This window comes from Haliotis rufescens, unplaced genomic scaffold (assembly GCF_023055435.1).
Source record: "Haliotis rufescens isolate VD_foot unplaced genomic scaffold, xgHalRufe1.0.p SCAF_7, whole genome shotgun sequence".
Taxonomy (NCBI): domain Eukaryota; kingdom Metazoa; phylum Mollusca; class Gastropoda; order Lepetellida; family Haliotidae; genus Haliotis; species Haliotis rufescens.
The window spans coordinates 44,689,578-44,715,078 of record NW_025964361.1 but is presented as its reverse complement, the minus strand read 5'-3'; the positions used below and the strand labels follow the sequence as shown (position 1 = coordinate 44,715,078).

Below are 25,501 nucleotides of genomic sequence, written 5' to 3'. Positions count from 1 at the left end.
GCAGTTTTCACCTCTTTGCGAGCTTCTTCAGATAAGGACCCTGTTGACTAGCCTTGGGTTAGGGTCTCGCCTTTGCTTTCATCCTATTAGGTAGTTTTGGGGTAGGGTTTGTCTCGCTCTACTAACTCTGGATAATAGCGCACGTGGTAAAATTCACTCCTTTATTATTAAGAGTTATTTTATGGTTTGAAAATTGTTCGTTTAATTTGGATCTTCATCTAAAAGTCACATTTTAGAAAATTTTGTGAGAACTCATCAAAACATGTTTTTGAACGTGTTACAACTGCTAGAGTCTGTTAAATGTTCAAGAATCTTGTGGCCATGATTAAATATATTTATTTATAAAACAAATGCCAGTCATTTCTATGAGAGGGAGTAGGTGTAGGGTGGGCAGGGAGAGGTAGACAAAAATACAATTGGTTTTGTGGGGGCCACCACATTCCTAGTTGCCACTCCCCCTTTTCACTCCCACCATCAGAAGTTATCAGTTCCTTGCTCCTGGTAATATTTCTTGTACAGGCCATCTGTTTGGGTGAGTTCACTTGTATGCAGGGGTGTGGTCGGGTGTTAGTCAGAAGTAGCACCTGTTACTTTCCATGCAAAAACTGTAGACAATGAAACGAATAGTATTCATATTGAATGGATGTAAGAGTAGATACAGTGTGTGATATTGCTCATTGCCTGAATATAGGCAACATTGTGAATATCTACCGTATTTCCTTGAATAAACACAGGGCTTGAATAAATGCTGGGGTATTTTTTATGCAAAGAATTCTCCAAAGTATTATCATTAGGATTAAATGCTGGGGGTAAAGATTGTCTGAAATAAATAAATTCTGGGTTCTTTTAATTGAGGAAATACAGTATTCTATTCATGACAATAGGTAGGTTCATGGTTCGCTTGACTGACAGTATGGGGAGTATCCATGGAGTAGAAATGCTCTGGTATACAGAGTGAACATTGTCGTTTTAGTGAGGGATCCAAGTGTGATCCTTGATGTTCTCTGTTGTCCTCTTTTGTCATAGTGAATAACTGTTTATTTAAGAGTTAATTTATGCACCATCATGGCTCATGAATATTCATGTATGCCATTGGAAAATTAATGTTGCGAAAGGCACAATCTACCATGATCTACAATGGACTCTGAATAATACAGTTAATGTGGCGGATATTTTTTGTTCACTTATAAAACTATATTCTTGTTGGCTAGAATAGTCAGTTAAAAATAAGTTCTTTGATAAACGTGTCAAATCTTCACAGCAACTAACTGTTGTGGCTATCAAAAAGAGTTGATAAAATTTTGAAACAATTCAAAATAGCATTAAACCCAACTAAATGCCTTTTTACAAAACAATTATTAACAGAAACATATCCAACAAAATAAAATAGAATGGCTCTAAATTCTTGTGTCTACAGAAATCTGTAATACAAGGCAGAGACAAACGACTAAAATTTGGCAGAATAGGCATATTTCATCATATACTGAACAAAATATGTTAGGGATCATGGATATTTTTGGGATATTTTTTTAGTGTAGACAGAGCACACAATTTCATAAAAATATCTCCCTATCTAACTATTCATCATCTGAAACTTTTGTTGTTGAGTATAGAATTCTCATGTCAGGTTTTTGAGGTTTGTTTTTTGTTGTTTAACACCGCACTCAGCAATATTCCAGCTATATGATGGCGGTCTGTAAATAATTGAGTCTGGAACAGACAATCCAGTGATTGACATCATGAGCAATCCACGCAATGGGGATACGATGACATGCATCAACCAAGTCAGCGAGCCTGACCACCCGATTCTATTAGTGACTCTTACGACAAGCATAGTCGCCTCTTACGGGAAGCTTGGATTGGTAAAGACCTATTCTACCCCGGATCTTCACGGGTCGGTTGTGAAGTGAATTGTGAAAATAGTGCCGATGCTCCTGCACATATTCTGGTCACTAGTTGCCTGGTAACTACTCCGTAAGCAAGCCATGTCCCTGCATATAAATAACTCAAAAGAATATTTTTGTATTCATCAAGCACATGATTTTGTCTGGTATCTGATTTGCATAGATACAGTAATGAGGCAGTTAATATGAATTTAATGACAGGTGGAGCTTTTGGGAACTGGTTGTGACCAGTTAGGTTTCATGGTTTTGTAGTTTTGGAATATTTCGCCAACAATTCAGGGTCAATGGAAATGTAGCAATGGAAAGTTGTCTCATGAATATTTATTTCTGATGGTGGTATCGAGGCGCCATGTTGCATGAGTATTATATCAGGTCCACTATTTACAAAGGTAGGTGGATGTAAGTAATCTCTCTGATGGGAAAATATTTTTTGAGAATTACCTGAATGTTTGATTGAAAAATAAGTATCGAAAAACTGTCATGTCTGTTTAGACACATGTGTACATGATGGGCTTTTTGCTGTTATATAATTTTTTTATATGATTTTGGCTATTATATGAAATTAAGTGAGTCTTTTTTTTTAAATTACCTGATTGTGTGACTGAAAATAAGTAGCGAAAAACTGGCATGTCTATTTAGACACAAATGTGATGGGCTTTTTGCGGTTAGTGTTATGTGATGTTTTTATATGATTTTGGCTATTATCATGATTATATTAAATTAAGTGAGACTTAGAGTCTCTCGTGTTTATTTTTCCGAGTGTTCCAAGCTGAAAAAAATGGTTCAAAGAATAACTAAAACAAGAGAAGACCAGTTCTTGTTCATATATTTACCATTTTCCATGTTTATCCATTTCACTCATGCTAAGTACACTTCTCGTCAGTTTCACATAATAACGCCAGAAGAAACTTAACTTAAAATGTTATTTCTAAATGTGCTCCAGGATATATCAGTGTATATTATTGTGCTTTTATTGTATATATATTATGAATACGTGTAACTTTTGAAAGGTCTTGCTAAAATATGCTACACTACGCTAGGGGGCGTGGCCTAAATGCAAATGTCCCATTGGGGTTTTAAATTTTCTGGACCCCTGGTGCTCCCTATTTTAACTGTAACACTGTGATCTTAAACCTGCCATTGGCGCTTGACGTCTAGTACAAGGAATATCTATCCTGTTGTAACAGAACACTTAATTGAAGTGAGAACCATATATCGTGATCTCTGGTTAATGGTGATTCAACACTCAACACTTGTTCCGCTATGTAAAGAATTTAATAAATGTGTTGATTAAACAATTGCCTGAAAACATGAATACTGTCAGCTAATTGTATTTCACAAGTTATTGTTGTGCCATATGGCATATTGGTGTATTTGTACATGTACCTATATTTAGCCTTGTATGATGGCACAATTTGTCATCCAAAACTGTCTCCCACAGGAGATATGCTTGGGTGAGATCAAGCAATATCTACATTGTAGATATCGCTGCAATGAAATTGCATCACAACGCTTTGCTGACCAGTGTGACATCATGGTAAGCAATGACGTCACAATCAAATGACATCACTAATGGCTCAGCTACTGAAGCTGTTAGCAGTACTTTTTACACTTAAGACACTGCTTATTACTTTCTACTAACTGAAAAAGTTGGAAGAAGGATATTGGATGATGAATAAAATCTCACACTTGTGTCTTTTGATATCAAATATCTCAACACTTGTTGATAAAAGTGGAAAATCTCCTCGGCAAGCCTCAGACTTTTTCCACTTTTATCAACTCGTGTTGTATATTTGATATCAAAGGCACTCAGGTGAGATTCTCTATGTATTATCCAAAACTGACCTCCACATATATCCTTGGGTGAGATCGAGACATAATTATCTCCTAGTAGATATTGTTACAATGAATTGCGTCACAATGCTTTGCAGAACATTGTGATGTCATCAGTTATCATGCCATCACAATCAAATGACATCACTTATCTCTCTGCTGCTGAAGCTAGTTAGCTCTGCATGTTACACTCAAGGCATTGGTTGTTACTGTTTACAAACTGAAAATGTTAAAAGAAATATTTTGGATGATAAATAGAATCTTTTGATACATATCAAATACTTTTGGATAAAAGTTCAAAAAAAGTTACCTTTGCGAAGCTAAAGCATTAGATATTATGATATCCAGAATTATGAATAATCATTTTCTTAGATCGGCTCGGAGATGACCTAGATGAATGTGCTGGGCGTTAACTGCTTTAGTTTGCTGGAGTATCTTGTTTAATTGTGTAGTGAGGATAAAGGGATCTTGAAATATCCCATTTTGGAAATAATCAATAATATATTAATTTTTCTGTTGACATTTATGAAACAGCTGTTGTATCAGCTGTCATCAAGCTGTTGATTATTAATTGTTTTGACATATGATCCCCATCAAAAGTCCATATTGAAACAATTTGGTTAATATTTGGAAGAATGTTCACACTGTTATTAAAGATATTCCGAGTGTCCGGCTTGGGTCTGCATGAGACTGATTGTTTGGAAGTGCTCATCTTCCTGAGGCAAGGGTGTTAACTGACTATAAAAGTCCAGTTTCCATCCTTGCCGAACTAGGCTGGAATTTCCAGGCTCGCTTGTAGCGCCACCAGAGATTCAATAATATTTTGTCCATTAGTTTTGTAACAGGATAAAAAAAAGTTCAACCCCAAGGCCCTATCACATTTTTAGCAGAATATTTTAGCATGGGATACACCCATACCACCCATACCTGTGAGTCTAACTGTTATTTCAAAAATACTATCATAGTAATCAGTTTGGTGACTTTTTCAAAACCCGTCTCTCTTCATTTCCACAGGGCTATAAATGAATAATATTACCGGTATGTAATTTGCATAAGTTGCAGCAGCTTGCCAACAGGTGTAGATGGCCTTCATATCATGGGCTATAATATTCCAGTAATTTTCCAAACCCAGATAGTTTATGATCTATTTTCCAGGGCGATTTTGATGCCATCGACAGTTCCAGTTCCACTGGTAGTACAAATAGCGTGGAAAAGATGAAGCGCAATCTGGACACCCAAGGGCGTGAAGGATGGGGTGGCAAGATGGACTTCATCCTCACCTGCATCGGGTATGCAGTCGGCCTCGGCAACATCTGGAGATTTCCCTATCTGTGCTACAAGAGTGGTGGAGGTAAGTTGAATTTAATGGTTGAAGTGTTTGTAAATGCTCATTTTACGGAAAGTCATGATTTAGGGGCAGCTTGTGTATTACTTCCATGTTGGCCTTTGCACTATCTGGAGATTTCTTTGTCTTTTCTGCAAAAATGGCTATGTAATTAATAATTTACAAGGATTATTTAATTTAATATATTAGTTTCACAGGATTATGATATTTGGATACAGTGTGCATTATTTCTGTTTAACATACTTGACTAGATAATGTGAATAATCTGCAAAGCAATTTATGTTGGGTTGTGTTATTTTTGGAAAAATCTATCGTCAATGAAGATAAATTGAGTTATCAGCAAAGCAATTTATTTTGGGATGTGTTATTTTAAAATCTATCAACAATGAGCTGCAGTGGTGTAATATGTTTACACTTAATTTGCCTGATTGCCTAGATAACTTCAAATGTATACATATTTAGTATGTTAGGTGTGCTTCAACGAAAGTAGGGGTGGTGGAGTGAAAGTAGGGTGTATGCACAAAGGTGTTTTAAATGTGACTCACACATAAAAGTAAAGCCGTTTCAGTCCCAAATGACATTGAAAGAGCTTTGCACATTATTTTATTTTTTTTCTTAAAGCTTTAAACTTAATTTTGTGGTGGATGTGTGACAATGTAGACACTTAAAGATTTGCGTGAGTTGGTAAACACAACTCCGGTTTCACTTTTATATTTTATTTGTTCCCCATGGCTCAATTGAAAGGTGAGGTAAAAGAGGTTTTGATGTCATGTGCAAGATTATTTCCCATACCGGGTGTAAAGTGCAGGCAGATTTATGCAGTCTATAGAGCCCACCCACTTAGATACCATGCTGCAGTTAACAGGGGGACCCACTCAGACACACTATACTGACTCAAAACAGACCAGTCCTTGTCTTGCCACCTTCAGCAACCCATGCTTGCCATAAATGGCGACTATGCTTGTCGTAAGAGGCGACTAACGGGATCGGGTGGTCAGGCTCGCTGACTTGGTAGATGCATGTCATCGTATCCCAATTTCGTGGATCAATGCTCATGATGTCAATCACTGGATTGTCTGGTACAGACTCGATTATTTACAGACCGCCGTTATATAGCTGGAATGTTGCTGAGTGTGGCGTTAAACAACAAACAAACAAACATGTACCACCGCCGTCATATAGCTGGATCATTGCTGAGTGCAGCGTTAAACCACATATAAATAAACAAACAAGTACCATCTTTGAACATTTTGTGGTATGACACAGCCAGGAGATCAGAGCTCCCGGTAACTTTTTGAGCAATTGAGTTTTTACTTGAAGGTTTCTATTTTTATTGAGTTATTACATTTTTCATTGGGTAACCAATATTTTTTCACTCATCTATTCAGCACTCATTTTGACATTTCAAAAAAAAAATGAAATAATGTTTTAGATGTTCTAAATATAACGGTTCTAAATACAGGCTTGACTTGGACAGTAAATTAGCTCGTAATTGTGTTTTGAAAATTAGCTCCTTTGTACGCATGTGCGCATGCTGAAAAAGCTTCATTGGGTATTTACGCGTGCTGTTTTCAAACAATTGAGTTTTTCATTTAATGCATTCGTTTCTTTACGCAAGTTAATTGAAAGTAATTGGGTTTTGAATAATTGGGGGGGGGGGGGTATTTTACGCAAATAAACAGCTTATCTGTAGCTCTGGGAGATTGAACCACCGACCTTCCTCTCTCCAGGCAAACGCTTTATTCACTAGACCAAGGAGGCGGTTGCTTTATTGAGAATAAAATAAATGAATTATGCCATATGAAAAAACAGAAGTAAACTAAAATGTTTCTGTACTCGTACACGTGAAATCTGACAAAATTAGAGCAAGGTTTAATTATTCCTTCCCACCCCCCACCCAGATAATAAAACATACAGTCCTGGTGACCTTATGAGGAATTTGTCTAAGGATTCTAAGGATCCCTAAATCTATTTATTGGAGACAAGAGCCTCTCCACATTCACCTTCAACTGTGCGCAAGCTCTAACTTGCATAGGCCTCATAACACTGATCTTGTTACAGTATGTTTAGGCAAGCACTCCCACATACTTCTTTTCTCATACTTCTTTTCTCATACTTGTGTTCTTATAACACTAGAGAAATGGGTGCTTTCTTCAATAAGACAAGAACTGATTTAAAAGGTTTTGAAAAGATTTCTTCCCAAACTTTGCACTGTTATACATCATGGGACAGTCCATTCTTATATCCTCCCAATCTTTGCACTTTTATACATCATGGGACAGTCCATTCTTATATCCGCCCAAACTTTGCACTGTTGTGTATTTTGGGTCAGTCCATTCTTATATGCACCCAAACTTTGCACTGTTGTGTATTTTGGGTCAGTCCATTCTTATATCCGCCCAATCTTTGCACTGTTGTGTATTTTGGGTCAGTCCATTCTTATATCCGCCCAATCTTTGCACTGTTGTGTATTTTGGGTCAGTCCATTCTTATATCTGCCCAATCTTTGCACTGTTGTGTATTTTGGGTCAGTCCATCCTTATATCTGCCCAAACTTTCCCAGTGTGCAGGCCTCCTTATACAGATTGACCTTGGACGACATGAACCATGTACTCTATCAGTCCATAAATAGGCAGGTTGGACATGTTGTTTGTTTGTTTTGGATTTAACAAGGTCAAGTCCTGAGATAAGATTTTCATTGAAACATTCAGTCGAGTGGCGATCATCCTGTTATGTTGAAACTGGAGACATGAACTTCACCCATTGAGTAGCCATGAGATGATTCAGATAGGCTATCCTGCTGCCCCTTGTGGAGCACATGGTAGGGACAGGCTTATCTCAATATGTAAGCTGAGAGATGATAGTTTAAGCCGGAAGAGGTCTGAAGAGGTATCGAGGGTCAACGGATTTCAGAAACTCGGGCTTTGTTGACTAAGGCCAGTGGGTGTAAGGAATGTGGGTGTGGGTCCGATCAAGGGTTGATTGTACATTGATACACATAATATCACGTATAGATTTGAAGATCAAAGATGGTTCTGAGAGTGGTTTACTTCTAACAAAAGATTTCGAAACTGCCTGTCATGATTGTATTGACATAGCCTGATTGTTATATGGTAATGTACGTGGAGGAAGTATTACAGAATGTGATAAAAACGAGGAAAGGATCAGTTTAGCAGATGCACAGTGGAAGTTCTATTTATGTGCTTTCATATTTGAATTTATAACCATAAGGTGTTTAAATTATGAGGAAAAGGGGTTCTTTTGAGTTTGTGCATTTCATTATTTTTAAAACAGGATGTTTATTAGTCTGGATAAACAATGTATATTAGTTATGATGAAGTGAGAGGACCAAGCAACTAATCGTTTTTTCCAACAAACTCTCAGAATATCAGTTACTTGGTCCTGTGGATGAGTGAGTGAGGTATTACGTCACAGCGGGGGACACCAGAAATGGGCTTCACACATTGTACCCATGTTGGGAATCGGGCCTTCGGCGTGACGAGCAAACGCTTAAACCACTAGGCTACCCAACCGTCACCCTGTGGATGAAGCTAGACAATGACACATTTTCAGATGCATTGTGAGAAAAGTGTTTGAAACCTGAAATACTTTACTCAGTGTTTTAGAATATCCTGTGATTCAATTTAACATCGTACAACTCACAATCACTTAAAAATATTCACAAGGGTTTGAAAGCAAGTCGTTGTGAAATAAAAAATACTTCCGTCACATGATTCCAGGATGTAGTGTTTTCAGCTCATGTTAACAATGTCAGCCTTAATGTGTTTTTCATTGAGAACAGGGACATATTTGTGTTTGTGTGAGCCTGTTAGAGGCAACTAACGGGATCGGGTAGTCAGACCAGTCTCCCTGCCGGGTTTTGAAAATGCCAGTCCCGTTTGTCAGTCCCAACTTTTAACAAATAAAAAAGACATATGAAAATTAGCAGGTTTTAATTCTTTCAACATCGTGTTCAATGCAATGACATCATCTCTGAAGTAACTTAATTAGATCTACACCCCATTCACAAAAAGTCACAATTCCTACCTTTTTGTTGTTGAATATTTCGAGACTAAGTCGCTACAAATATATATTTAACATAGCAGCAAAGTGAAATGATATTTCCCTGCTTAAACTAGACAAGGGGAAACCCTGATGGTAACAGACAAGCTGACTTCGTTTTGAAAATATACTTATTTGAATATCGCCAATGTTTTGTTCAACGAAAGAGATTTACAAGGTGTTTGCCAGTCCACAGGGACAGGCAATTACATGAATTACCGGTCCAAGCATAATTTTACCTGTAAAATCTGTTAAATACCGGTAAACAGGAACGTTGCAGACTTAGTTGATTGTATCCTAATGGCGTGGATTGTTTATGCACAATATTGATTATAGATTGTCTGGCCAGCGTCATATTGCTGGAGTTTTTCTGACCCACACCCACGTCCACACCCACACACTACTGTACAGCCGTGCTGTCAGTACTGTGGATGACGACGATGGATGCTGGCATTGATTAAACACTAGAGCTAACCAAATACAAAGATGGCAGTGAGAGAGAATGGGCATTTACAGAGAAGTTTGCTACAAAAATAATATGGATTACTTTTATTCCTAAGATCAGCAACAGCTTGAAGCCTAGCAACTGGTCAATTATGATTAGGTTTCCGTCTGGAGATTTTCCACTGGTGTCAAGGTGACCCCAGACGTATACATGCATTTGTTGACCTTCCAAAATTCTTTCTTGATCATCATGACATGTAGGAATTGTTTTTCGAAATGAGATTTAATGACAGTTTAGTTGCTTTTCCCCTCAAACTTTTAACACTGACTTTTTATTATCCCCCGCCCAACGAAGTTGGCGGGGGATATAGAAACGGGCTCCATCCGTCCATCCGTCACGTTTCGTTTCCAGAGCATAACTCATAAACCGTTCAATATCTTTTCGTCAAACTTTGCAGGTCTGTCAGGTACATGCTGAACTGGTGCCTTTTGCCATTGAGAAATTTTAGAAATTTTTATTTTTTACGTTTCCATGGCAACAAGATGGACTTAGGTTCTGTGAGGGTAGGGTTCGTTTCCGGAGCATAACTCATAAACCATTCAATATTTTTTCATCAAACTTTGCAGGTCTGTCAGGTACATGCTGAACTGTTGCCTTTTGCTATTTAGAAATTTTAGAAATATTTATTTTTTACGTTTCCATGGCAACAAGATGGACTTAGGTTCCAAACTCATCTTTTTGTAAAAATTTCCATGACATGTTCCACCTCGGTTAAAAAAGGTTAGGGTTTGTTTAGATTTAATTATGTCATAAATTCTGCAACAGGGGTGGGGGATATAGCCACGTTAGTGGCAAACACTTGTTAAAATATGATTAAGTACTTATATAGAGGGCTCAATTTAACTATATAAAACATGCATCAGTGCAACCTATCAGTGAAAAGTTCAATCTAATATTTATGTCAATATGCACGAAGTGAATGTAAAAACATTAATTTGTGTTTCTAACCATACATTTCCACACAACATCGATCTTTGAACACACTCAATACCTCGAAACTTCATGTACCATACTGCACCACTAACCTCTGTGTTATGTGTAATTTGTCATGTTATCTCAAGTCATCAAAGTGGGTACTTCAAGATTATGTACATACGTCCTCTCAAGTTTTACAACCAATAGGTCATAAATTTATGTAAAATCATGACCAGTCGTCAGAGATTTGAGATTTTATTTATTCAGACTAATTTATGCATCTATATTCAACTTTGAGGGGACCAGGGTGCAACCTTTTTTTTTTCTGGTGCAACTTGGTTTTCATGTCAAAATGCACTTGGTGCAAGTTCGATCAACTTCCTTAAATCGAGGCCTGGTTTACTTTTTCAAAACTTATAGTAGAGACTCTGTTAAAATAATAATAATTAGTGCATCTATAATGCGCCAGATTCCATTCACCAAGTGGATGCTCATAGCGCTACACTATTATTGCCCCGGTCAATGGATCAGTGAGCACTCGATTTTCATTCTCAGCTCCCTGGGGAGTATACAATCCAAGCTGCCTGTGAGGCGCTAGGAGGTTAACAGCCACATTACCATCTCATCCTACCGGGTACCCACAAACTGATTGGTGAACAGAGGCACATTTCGAGCAAAGTCACGTGGCTGGCTAAGGGTTGTTATATGAACCATGAGTTTTTATCTGCTCTAAAGGTTAAACAATTTAAATATACAGCTAATATTTACAATTTATAAGATATGAAATTTATAGGTTAACCATTCTCTGACTTCATTCTTTCAACCACAAGGCAAATTATATTTAACCCAAACATTTGTATCTCCATTTGTACATGCACTACTGATTGTGGCTGTATTCTTTCCCCTCTGGATAAGCAATTACAGGTTCCACATACCGGGTAGCATGTGTCAAGATAGCCTTCCTCCAAGGCTGCACTGAATTATAAGTACATGGACAGAAAGTTATTTTACCGTTATAATAGGCAAGTCAAGATATACAGGACAGTACAGGATGTCAGTCTTTTATAGGGACAACTTGTTCTTATTATTGATATAACCTAGGAACTATGATTTAAACTGATAATAATATCCTTAGAGACTTGTGCAAGTCTAGTGTAAGGAATATGTGACATGCTACCATCAATCTCTTTTCACACAAAGCATTTCTTTGTCTTGTTGCATCATAGCCTATTTCTGTGTTTTGAAGGGTTTTTTTAAGAAGTAAGTTTCATCAGTGGCCTTGGGAAAGTCTTATTGTACAACCAAGATGACTGCTTCAATGTAAGATATGCCTTCAGTAAGAGGAATTAAATTATCATAATAATGATTCAAGTGTACATTGATGCCAGCATAGAGTTTGAAAATAATATTTTGATGGTTTTTTGGGGGTGTTTTATAAATGTTTGTGAAAAACAATTGGTTTCTTAAGTCAAGATGAAAGCTATTACCTGAAGCTTAAATGTTGGCCAAAATTGACATTTAAACGAATGAAACATGTCACCCTGAATTTTGTTTGTAGGTCTCTGAAAAAAAAACTTACCATAAAACTTTCAAGTATTTTTGACGGTCATGATGCTGATGAAATATATACAGTTTAGATTTGTTTTCATAATACCTTTTATCTTGGACCATGTGGCATTAACATGCTCCACTGCCAGGTGATATACTCTCACGAGATAGGGGAACTGGAAACAGGTGGTAAAAAATGGTTTGTTTCTGATTCTTACCTGTCCATGTTCATAAGTGCTTCACCATTAAAAACACTTTTGTTTATATTAACACTGGCAAATCCAGAGGGGTGGGGCGGTACATTTAGCAACAGATCAAAAATATCCCTGCACTTGATATAAACCTCGCACTATCCATGTGAGAAATCAAACCTGGGCCCACTTGCACAAAACGATCTTAGCGCTAAGACCATTGTAAGCCTATGTTAAAGTATGGGAGTTAAGATCATCTTAGCACTAAGATCGCTTTGTGCAAGTGGGCCCTGGTTTGGGCTTATGAGCAAACACTTAAGGTAAACACTTGACTACCCAACATGAGAAATACCATATTTAGTAAATTAGTATGATAAATCATCTTAGGAAAATAACAAATTTGTTTACCATTCTGCAATGAATTCTACAATAAGTGTAACTGTACAATGTTCTAATAAGTGCTGTCACTGACCTTCCGCTCTCCAGCCAGATACTTTATCAACTGTTGTTGGTATATGAAGACTTAAATCCCTGCTTACTGATCAGATAGCTGACTTTCCAAAACATAATAAAATAAGTTTCAAGTGGATATCATAAGGTCCTTAATTCTGTTTATCATGGATTAGGGGTTGTATGGTAGCCTAGTGGTTAAAGTATTTGCTTGTCACAACATGGCCTGGGTTTGATTCCCCACATAGGTGCAATGTGTGAAGCCCATTTTTTAAGTCTCTGTCACTATCATGGAGTGTGCTGGACCAATGTGCAGGATATTGTATTTTTATTGTTATGGGTACAATATGAGGTTTCACAAATTGTCAATATGTTTCACTCCCTGATGGCTGATATTTCGTGAAGTGCCAGATGTTCCATATTGTTTTCTCTACTAATTGTGGAAACTTATTTTGAAAGCAAAGGCTGTGCAAAAACGTGGCCAGCGTTGTCAAGTAATGATTGATGAACACCAAATTACTGCTGACATTCTTGGAATTACTCTAACAATAAACATATTGGAAATAGAATTTTGTGTGTAAGTAACAAAACGAATTATGAAAATAGAAACACTATTTAATTTATGCTGAGACTTAGGCGATGTACGTCAGTGATATTGACCTGAACATGTGGAAAATCTAGACTTGCTTCATTACATTACTTAGCATTACATTTAGGGCAGGCCGGAATGGAAAATATATGGCTTAGGGACATTGAGACAGACTAGTATACACACATTATTGGAAGATGGAGTTACAGCGCCCAGGGACGGTGGAATCAATATTCCGGACAGTGATGAATGCAATCAGGGTCTGTGTGGCTGTGAATCACTATTGAACAAAATTTGTTGAAGACAAAGCATTGAAAGATGATGTTGAAAAAATATGAAAAATTCGTTTTGAAAAGGTACCTACATAAGTTGGCCTGATGTCCTTATATAAATCGATCTTTTCTGAGGTGAGGGTTGGATAAACCAGTTTTGGAGTGTGCCCAAATATCTTTGTAATTAATGCTGATCAAGAATGCCTCCGCCATATGTAGTAGAGTTGGGGATAGGGGTTAGATTTCTACAGTTTGTAGTAGGATTTAATTGCTTCAGTTGTAATTAAGGAAAACCCATTTTATGTAAAGCTTGAATAAGTAGGATTTGATTACTTCAGAGATTATATAGAGGATATTATATTCGTATTCATGTCATACTATGTTTATGATACGAGAGTCTAAATACCGGCATTTAGCAAGAGTGTCGTAAACATAGTATGACATGAACACGAATATCATGTTCTATTTATTACCGAAGAAGATGTCTACATACAGAGACAAATTTTAGTGGTTACCTCTAAGAACAGCAAGTCGTAACAGCGGAGGAACCACAATTTTGTCGAATGACGTCAACAATCTTCAGCCATGATTTCGTTTCTAGTGTGACGTCATTCCGACCTCACCTCACAATAAGACTCGAATGACATCAACAATGCCGTCCAGATGATGGAAAAAATACACTGTTGTGTCGTTACGTGGTATGACCCTTGGGCACATATGATGTTTAAAAACCCCGATATGTTTGTTCTCGTAGGTAATAAAAAGATATAGCTTCACCATGTGGGTGAGTTTTGAGTACGAAGGGTTTTACCAGGACTATGTACAGTGCTGACCAGGAGTAACCTCCCCACATTTAGAACATGAGTTAGTTGGATTTGATTGCTGTAGTGCTGATAACAGTTTGTTATACAATAGCCAGCAAAGACAATTAGGTTGGAATCCCAATAAATCGTGGCAGCTACGCTGATGTAGGCTTGTAGACATCTCTACATCTTCCACAGTAACTTACCTCTGATTCGTTCCAGGAGCCTTCTTCATCCCGTACATCATCTTCCTGGTGCTGTGCGGCATCCCTCTGTTCTTCATGGAGGTCACGTATGGTCAGTTCTCCAGCCTCAGCCCGGTGGCCATCTGGAGAATATGTCCACTCTTCAAAGGTAAGTTGTTTTGTTGTTTCAACTGATCGGTCAAGGTACGATATGTGTAAGAAAAATACATCTAATTGTCATGCATTTTGACATGTCTGATCATTTTGATTGTTTTTTGCAACTTGACATTTCAAGTTGGCCATAATGGACACTTATCGTATTCAACGTAACAAGCGCCCTGCTCTATTAATCGCCCACGGTGATATTTGCTGGCAAGTGAACAATCCCAATTAGCACCCCTTCCGATTGATCAATGTACACAAGACATTCGTGTTTAATACGCACTCGTTCATGTGTTATATGCACCCTTAATTATGTGCAATTAAATTCTGGAAAAATATATCTGTCGTATATAAACATTTCAGGCTGTCAGCATAAACCACGAAATTAATGATTTTTCAACTCTCTTTTTTCACCAAAATAATATTCTGATAAGAGCCCCCTATCGCTAATTTTGAGAGCGCCTTGGGCGCTTATTATGTAGAATATGGTATCCTACATTATCCTTCACGATGAACTGTGAGTTGATCATTTGGGTTATGTACAGACTGTGATAATTCCTGATACATTATCATAAATAGAGATTATTATACGAGCATGTGTGTCACACTGATTTTACAAAACAAGTGAGAATTCTTGTTTTCCAAGCGAGAGCGAGTGTAATACATAAATTCTTACACGAGTTAAATAAAATCAGTATTACACATGTGAGTGTAATAATTTCTTTATTACCCTATATTTCTTAATCCTTTTGAGCTCCCCTTTAGAAAAATGCACAGATCACCACCTCTGTCCTAGAAAACCACAATTTGTCGAATGACTTCAACAATCTTCATCCATGATGTCATTTCTAGTGTGACGTCATTCTGACCTTACATCACAATAAGATTCAAATGACATCAACAATACATTGGTGCATGAGAAGTGAGTCTGCACTTGTGCACATACGATTTTATTGCTAACTTGGTTAATGCTAACCCTATGGTTATTGGTTAATAATATATACATATTAGCTCCTACACACTACAAGATGAATCAGAACATGCACTGTCAAGGGTTCTCTGTTTCTTGAAGTACAGCTGTAAATGAAGTTTTGCATGTAACACATGTGCAGCACAGTCATAGGGGGTCCAAGGGGTCTGGACCCCCCATCCTTTTGATTGTTTGTTTGTTTGTTTGTTTGTTTGTTTAACGCCACACTCAGCAACATTCCAGCTATAAGGGTGGTCTGTAAATTATCGAGTCTGGACCAGACAATCCAGTGATTGACATCATGAGCATCAATCCACGAAATTGGGATACGATGACATACATCAACCAAGTCAGTGAGCCTGACAACCCAATCCCGTTAGTCTCCTTTTACGACAAACACAGTTGCCTTTTTATAGCAAGCATGGGTTGCTGAAGACCTATTTTAACCCGGATCTTCGCCAAATGTTGTATGTTGTAGGCAGTAAAATTGACTGAGAGAGGATTTTAATGTTTTGGACCCCTCCCTTTTGAAAATGCTGAACAGTCCTTGACAGTCTTATAAATGTAGTGTCTGGACTATACTTAAGTTGTCTTTCATTGAACAATAGCCTCCATTGATAAAAATTTGAAGAAATAAATATTAACCTGTAGTACAATCATAACATAGGTTGCAAAGATGTCAAATATTTATTTTGGCTGTCATGCATAACTTATAATGATCGTATTGATAAGATGTCTACATACATTGAAAGATGGCAGACATAAATGTCACAGGTGCATTGTGGGAAATGGAGAACATTAGCAACCAGATGTGTTGAGTCTGGGTCGGCGAGAAAACACATGTCAAACATACGTAAACAAAGAGAAGGTTGTATGGATACGTAAAAAAAATAAATTTCTCAATGGTAGCCATTGGGTACTCCAGTAGGCATGACACAAGGTTAGACCAGGAACAGGATGCTATTTGGTAGATACCATATTTAACCAATAAAGCACCCCACCCACCATATTCACTGGGACAAGTACACAACAATTTGATGGAAATGGAAAAGAAATGGATTTGTCCGTATTTTCTAAGTTTCTGAGGTACAGCAGCTTGTAATACAGAGTTTTGTCCCTTAGGTGTTGGGATCTGTTGTTTGTCCATTTGAATCCCAGATTTTCCCTGATTGTGATCCTCAGTGAGCCAATGTTCTTGTGTGCTTCTCGGTGATCTACGTCTGCGACTTCCCTCACTTTGGTCTTTCCAGGACCATATGGCCATGAACGTAATGTGTCTTATAACAGAGCCCTCTTAGTGGCCCCCTCAGTGGTCTAGTGGTAGAAGGGCATTGAGGTAGCCTAGTGGTTAAAGTGTTTGCTCATCACGCCGAAGCCACGGGTTCCATTCCCCATGTGGGTACAATTCATGAAGCCCATTTCTGGTGTCCCCCGCCATGATATTGCTTGAATATTGCTAAAAGCGGCGTAAAACCTTACTCAATCAATCTGGTGGTAGAGCGTCCGCCTGGAGAGTGGAAGGTCTATCCCCGGCTGTGTCATATGTACTTGTTGGTATCCTGCCTGGCGCTCGGCATTATGGGATTAAAACAAGAACTGGTTGGCTGGGAGTCAGTATACTGTGTCTAAATGGGTTATTCATGTTAAGCTGCTGCATGGGATCTCAGTGGGCTAGCACTATACAATTGACATTAATCCGGACTTATACAAGCAGCCACACACACATGTACATGCACGTTGCTATATACATGATATAAGTGCAAAATCTTGGACGTAAACTCAATTTCACCTCACTTCACTTCACCTCTTATGACCAAAATAATGAATTAGGCAGTGTTGGAGCATGGCAGAAACTTCACTTCTGATCATTCAATGGTGATAGCTGAAGTTTGTTTGTTTATTTGTTGTTTAACGCTGCACTCAGCAATATCCAAGCTATATGATGGCGGTTTGAAAAATAATTGAGTCTTGACCAGACAATCCAGTAATTGACATCATGAGCATCAATCCATCAATGGGGATATGATGACATGCATCAAGGAAGTCAGTGAGCCTGACCACCCGATCCAATTAGTCGTGTCTTACGACAATCATAGTTGCCTTTTATGGCAAGCATGGGTTGCAGTAGACCTATTCTAACCCAGATCTTCACAGGTCTGATAAAGAAGGATTATAGTCCACAGTCAGATGCCAGTGTGCAGTGCAGGTCCAGATATTGTAATTGGCGCAATCTCTGTATCTGTCAATAATTGACTGCTGTTACACTGATTAGACAAAATTAGGTATTTAAATATTGCTTGCTGAAACTGATCATGTGACATGAATAGCAATAGTAAGTCTTGAAACCTCCTGAGATATGTTTAAGTAATAAGTATGGCTTGTTTCTGTGTTCATGGACAACTAAAGTGCAACATTCGTCATTACCAGTCTCAATGATGGAACTTCTAAACCTTCCACATCTGTTACATGTTTGATAAACTTTAATTTCCCAGTTAAATATTGGTTTTTGTAGAATATGAATATGATTCCGAGATGTTTATTGTGTCCCAGCAACAACTAGCAATAACATCCGAGGTATTACAAGGTCTTTCTATGCATACAATATGTTTATTGAAAGTTATATGTACAATAAATAATGGGTCCATCCAATAGTAAATACTGTGCAACGTTTATATACAAAGAAAAAAATATATTGAATTATGAATATCCCGTTTTCCTGTGTTGGCTTAGGAATGTAGTTAATGGCTATGTGCAATGTAGAATACTTCACAGCTATGCTTCAAATATTTTACCGCACAAGGCGTATCAAAGGAAAATATTAGTGTGTAGGATATCTTTCAATATACAAGTATTGATTACGGCTGGTCACAAGTGTTGTTGCAACAAGGTATACAGCCTTTGCTGTTACACCGACTGTGTGTGGATGGTCATGCAAACAGAGAATTCAATGATAGTCTTTGTTAACATTTGTAATGGATCGGGTGTGGTTTGTGAATGAGACCTCACATTGTGCTATTTGCATATTTATAAAAAAAGAAGAGAATTCAATTATTAATTCTTCAGTGCCATTTATATTAGACTGGGGAGTGTTTTGTGAATAAGTAAAGGTTTCACAAAATACTATGTACATGTTCTCTCTTTAGGCTTTTATTACAAACTAATGTAAAGCGTGCGTGTTATTTGGTTCACTTTAAGCATATTGGACTCATTTTTTTTACAAAAACATATTGGGGGTTCAAAAAGGTTATGAAAATGGGTTATCCAAATAGACACTTTGAAATTCTGGAGTGTCTGAATATTGCAAAATGCATTTCAATCAGGTATCTTTTTGTCTTGATATATGTTTGCAAATTAATTCTTTTTAAGTTATTAAAGCTATTTTATCAAGAATCTTTGTCATACATGATTACTTTTTATGGCTGCAAAACATTTTGGTGTAAGATATTTGAAATATGTATCAGAAGACTAAGGGATCAGGGATCTTGGCGCTACAACTTATTTAAATTAATGTTAAACATAAGCGTTAGGTCTTAGCACTAAGATTATTTACTGTAGGTTTATTTGTATTTTTATGTTGACTCCGAATCAGAGTGAGTGATTGAGTTGGGTTTTACGCCGCTTTTAACAGTATTCCAGTTATGGCATGTCAGCTTAATGTGGGAGGAAAGCCCAAAGTGATGCAGGTCTCAGACGTTTACCACTTTGGTGAAACGCACGAGCATGGGTATATTGCTGACAAATCTACAAACAATTGGGGTGAACCTGGATTCGAAACCCACAATCACAGGTTTCTGGCGAGCCCAAGGGACGCAACTCTGCACAGCGAATTGGGGCGCAGAAGACAACAGGGCCACCCGTGCCCCTGACTCCGAATCAGAAGAATTGTAAATATGGGAGTTTGTTACTGTAAGTGCTGGCATCATCTGTTGCCCACCTGAATTCCAGCAGGTGGTTCTGGAAGGTCAGAGCCGTATTACGTCATCACGCCGCCAGGGGCCCAACGGAAGGGGAGGTCCATATTACAGGCTGTGGTTGAGACATGTTACAGGTTGAATCAAGGAACTTGGTCATGTTTTGTTTGGCAGCCCGTCCCAGTTCCACCATTGTTTTCAGAGGAAGTCTGATCTGGGATTAGCAACTTCAAATTTGGACAATGTCAGCCCTACATGGCTACACGTCCGATCCTGCAGCAGGTGCCTGTTAGTGAGGTGTACTTGCAGTTTGGCATACATAGGTTGTACCAGGTAGTTTTCTTGGAAGGATTTGGCATAGATGGTACATGAGTATTCAGGAGACCAACCTGATTATCTTGCACTTTAGTTTTCAGTAGTTTGCTTCCAACAGCAAGAAGTTTGTGCTCACCTGACTGAAAGTCATGTGCCAGTAGAGGCTTAGCTGTTATGTTATTGTTATTATCAGTTGTGAAGATAATGCTCTCTGCATTGTTTCCGGCTGCCAGCTTTCATCTTTCTACCAGTGAAAACAAAATTTAATGACTTATGACAAAAAATGTTTTATACGACTGTTTTACAATAACATGTCAATGGAAGGAAAAAACCCACAAGATTTTATCTCTGCTGTTCATAAGAAATGGTTAATATGTTAAAAGAAATCTGGATCTACCCCTCAAAAAACACTCAATTTTCTTTCAGTATTGTCTTGCCATGACATTTCCGTGATGGTGTGACCTCTGAGATGGTTTTTCATTCATTACCAGCAGTAATAATCCAAAAATGGAAATTTAAACAAATACAAAATTTCATCCACCTACACTGAAAAAAACACTCAATTATCTTTCAGTATTGTCTTGCCATGACATTTCCGTGATGGTGTGACCTCTGAGATGGTTTTTCATTCATTACCAGCAGTAATAATCCAAAAATGGAAATTTAAACAAATACAAAATTTCATCCACCTACACTGAAAAAAACACTCAATTTTCTTTCAGTATTGTCTTGCCATGACATTTCCGTGATGGTGTGACCTCTGAGATGGTTTTTCATTCATTACCAGCAGTAATAATCCAAAAATGGAAATTTAAACAAATACAAAATTTCATCCACCTACACTGAATTTTGGCCAAATATTTTGTAAACAAACTGATAAAAAAAAATATGCCGAACAAATACAGTAAAGTACGGTTATAACGAACTCAAAGGGACTAATAATTTTAGTTCGTTATAACCGTAGTTCATTATAAGCATATATACAGTACAACTACAGCAGAAAGTCGGGACCAAAAAAGTAAGTTTGTTATATCCGTCAGTTCGTTATAAGCGTGTTCGTTATAACCGTAGTTTACTGTAACTCGTATTGCAAGTTTCACCAAACTGATTATGATATGTATATGAAAGTTAGAGATCAAACAAGCTTAACTGTGTAAGTAGTAACAAGATGTTTCAAGAAAACAAGTCATTCTTTCAGAAGCTTACTGTAGTCTGGGTACAAGAAGCCTTGTTTTACCATGTACTTAGTTTGAACTATTCCAGTAACCCTATCAAAGGTTGAGTAGTGTGATAAGCTGCTATGAACCAGAGAAATGCCAATATTGGCGCCGAAACAGGAATGTGCCAGGAGAGGCATGCACTTTGTCCAAGAAGTTGCCACTTCGCTGATGTCATGAGAGTCAAATGGTACACATTGTAGGTTAATTATTAATGGGATGTGTTTATGTAGCATTAATATGTTGATTGGGTCAATTAGTAGATTATTCACTTCTCGCATGAAAAGAATTATTCACTTGATAACCGCTTTGGAAGCACTTGGTAACGTGTAGTTAGCATGGGTCGTATAGATAGCCTGGGTCGTTATTTGGACGTCCTTTGTTGGTAACAGGTAACAATAGTCGTAGCCTCTTCTTGTTGAGTATTTCAGTTACTAGGTAACAGATTTGTAAATCTACATCAAAAGATGATGCAGATAAATTTGCTAGGATTGCATATGGGCATGCATTCTCATTCATTTGTCAGTTGTCTCTGAAAATATATAATTTTGATTGAGACAAGCAACTACATTTAAATTGGAAAGGAGCCCCAGTGTGATTGTAGTCAGAACCTGGGGAAAACCTAGACTTGCTTTATTTAGGGGTGTAGCTATACAGTAAGGGCTGGCGAAAGGGAAAATAATATGAAGGGGTAGTGTTAAATTTTATTAGATAGGTATACAGATATATATTAAACTACACTGAAAGATTTTGGCAGCTATTGTTATAAGATCATAATCCATGCATATATTCTTATTCAAAATGAAACACAAGAGGTAATACTTTAATGAACATGATGGATTATTGTTACAAGCCATTACGTTAATGTTTAGTCTCTGAAAATATATAATTTTGATAGTAAACAAGCAGCTACATTTAATTTGAAAAGAAGCCCCATTGAAATGGGAGATTAACTATGGAAAATTTAGACTTGCTTCATTTTCTACCAGACGCCTGACAGTTTGTTTTTGGTGTTGGCTACCATATTCCTAATAGTTTGCTGTTGCTGTTGCCATTGGATACCAGATACCAGATATGTTGCTCTTGCTGTTCACTGTTACTGTTGGCTATCAAATAAAAAAGGTCAACTCCAGATTGTTCTGTTATAACAGTTATTACTCTACCAAGAATAACTTTCTAATATTGTCACCATTATACTCTATGACAATATACACATCTATTGACAATTATTCCAAAATGTGATGCACACAATAACAATAAACCCACAATAAGTGCATTTAATAATTTCATATCTTTTTTAAGGATCTTGCATTGTCAATAATGTACACAATGGCCATTGTCTGTTATTATTCTTGTAAACAAGGACCATTATATGTTACTGTTAATGCAGACAATGGTCTGTTGGAAGAGGTGCAGATGTTTTTTAGGTAAAAATTGAAGTTTTCAATTAACAATGCTTCTGCTTTTTTAACTGTTCTACAGTAGCTTGCTTTAGTGTTTTATTTCAAAACATATTTTTAAGGAAATTTAATAAAAAATCATTTGCAAATAAAATTTCCATAATCCTGGGCTGACTCAGTTATATATGAAGTTTTATGGGATTAATTCAGATTTTGCCTTAGATGCAGTCCTCTCTTATGATAATTGTTTTAATTATCTGATTCAACGAAGCTTTGGGACATATGTGTGTACTTCACTGCAGGATATAGATATTTCATACACACTGGTCATGGATCAATATTCAGTGATGTGAATGTGGTATGAAAAAGAACCTTAATTTGTTGATAGGAACATATTAACTTGTTAATAATCAGTTTTATGTTTTGTTATGTTGAGGTGCATTGTGTAACGTATTGGAGGTGCATTGTGTAACGCATTGTGCTGTTGATAGAAATATGACAACTGAAATATGCAGATGAGTCCAGGATTTGATGGAACCTGTTCGAATTATTAACAAGTTACGACTAAATCCTCATGCAGATGATCTCCCGAGTGTCTCATGCCGAATGTAAAAAACACTGACAAATAATCAGTTGATGATTAGATACCTAATTACACTGCTTTCCAGGTATTGAAGGCATGGAAACTTTTCAAGGTTGTTCTTTCTGCCTCCAGGTGCAATGAGGCTTTTATCTGTTGCAACCAGCTTCGTTGTTAGGTGGGCGTCACTTACGCAGAAAGCTTCGCAAGATGAACCAGATGTGCTTCTAACATCCGTATCTCGGTATTACATTATGTCTAATCCTACACTGTAAAAAAAATACATAATGCTCTAATAGTTTTGAAAGTATATATGAAAACATGGTATGAAGTAAACAGTGTAACTGATTTAATTTGCAGTTTTCTTAGGAAGGAACAGGTGGTTATCTTGACGTATTGTTTTTTAAACACTTAAAGATTATATTCATACACAAAGGGACTAACACAGTGTTCACAAAAATAATCACATTTCAAACACACTGCTGTGTTTTATGACAATACTTTCAATAGGTGATATTATTTTTCATAATTGCACTTAAATTCCTTATAAAATAGCTGAACTACTTTTTAGATTTAAAGCTAGAATCTGTAAGACTATTATTAGCAATATGATAGCCCAGCAGATAAATAACAATTATGTCAGTCAAGGTGATAAAGAAGGAAGTTTTGTGTTACAGTAATGTTTGTTAAATTCCAAGGTTGTGTTAGCTGGGGCAGCAAAATCTGACTTTCTAAGAAACTTGTTATAAAACTTGTGAGTTGGGTTTAACGCCACTTTTAACAGTATTCCAGTTATATCGCGGCGTGTCAGCTTAATGTGGGAGGAAAGCCCGAAGTGATGCAGGTCTCAGATGTTTACCACTTCAGTGAAACCCATCAGTACGGGTATGGTGCTGACCAACCTAGAAACATAATCAGGGCGAACCGGGATTCGAACCCGCAATCATAGGTTTCTGGCGTGCCCAAGGGACGCAACTCTGCACAGCGAATCGCGGCGCCTTAGACAACTGGGCCACCGTGCCCCCTGGCTCTTATAACTTATAAGGTGTCTGAGTGGGGTAGTCATGTTAGACTGTGGCATGGTATCCTGGAGGGCTAGAACTATAAATCAGCAGGCCGGACTAGTACAAGCAGCCACACACACGTGTTCATATCACTATATAAGTGCAATAATTTTGGACGTGAGTGATGTTAAGCTCCATTTCACCTCACATCTTATGAGAAACAATGAATTAAGCTGTGTTGAATCATGGCAGAGACTTCACTGCTGATCAGTGGTGATAGCTGAAGAGGGACCATGGTCAGTTGCCAGTTTGCAGTGCAGGTCAAGATATTTTATTTGGTGCTTGCGTGAGACGGAGACGTCTGTATCTGTCAGTAATTGACTGCTGTTACATCGGTATACAAAATTAGATGTTCTCCTTACCTTTGTCAAAGACTATGTTTGTTTAAATTAAACCTTTTCTCCAAGTAATCATATTGCTCTGGTGCACTTGGTGCTAGTGTACATCATTATTATGTCAGAATACCCATTTTGATTTTTAAAAATAACATAATTATATTTCTCTGGTGCACTTGGTGCTAGTGTACATCATTATTATGTCAGAATACCCATTTTGATTTTTAAAAATAACAATTATATTTCTCTGGTGCACTTGGTGCTCGTGTACAGTTGGGCATTATTACGTCAGAATACCAATTTGGATTTTTAAAAATAACAGGTAAACATCCATATTAAAACATCCTTTTTAATATTTAATTGAAGTGGGCACTTTTCTTATGGTGTTTTTGATTATTTTTGACTCAAAGGCTCCATTCCACAAGCAATATTGGCAGAGCAACTATCTTTAATCTGTGTAAACATTTCAGAGTAATGACTTGGCACTCAGATTACTTTTGGGAAAAACATGCCCAGGCATATATCTTGTTAAAACTATGTCAGGATTTCAACAACGTGTCTCAGTCATTCATTACCGTGAGTTTTGTTTTTTAACACTGATGTCTTTTTTGAAGAGATGTCTGTTTTGAAGGTAAATAAAACTGTAAGAACTTTTGTGTGGAGAGGCTGTCATACACATGGAATATTATCGAGAGCAGTGTTACATGACAACAAAACATGTAGACTGACAGTGGTGTTAGTATGGCCTTGTAGCTGCATACCACAAATTGTTTTGTTGTGTTTTAGCAACACATTGTTTTTTAAGGTGTATAGGATTGAATTGCATTTTCTGAAATTATTGTATGTCAAAGATACATGTGATGTTCAATAACAGTTCATTAATGTTTTATTATCGGGTTATTAACCAGTGAAGATCCATGTTAGAATTGATCTTCAGAAATCCAT

At 37.3% G+C, this 25,501-nt stretch overlaps 1 protein-coding gene across 2 annotated transcripts in view; it reads left to right on the top strand.

Annotated features, from left to right (window-relative positions):
- LOC124115626 (sodium- and chloride-dependent glycine transporter 1-like) overlaps positions 1–25,501 on the top strand; it is a 63,635-nt gene that overhangs the window by 10,742 nt on the left and 27,392 nt on the right. For both annotated transcript variants that reach the window (XM_046476682.2, XM_046476683.2), the window contains exons 2-3: positions 4,893–5,088; positions 14,640–14,771. In XM_046476682.2, the coding sequence (XP_046332638.1) occupies positions 4,893–5,088; positions 14,640–14,771 (328 nt within the window). The remainder of the gene's footprint in view (positions 1–4,892; positions 5,089–14,639; positions 14,772–25,501) is intronic.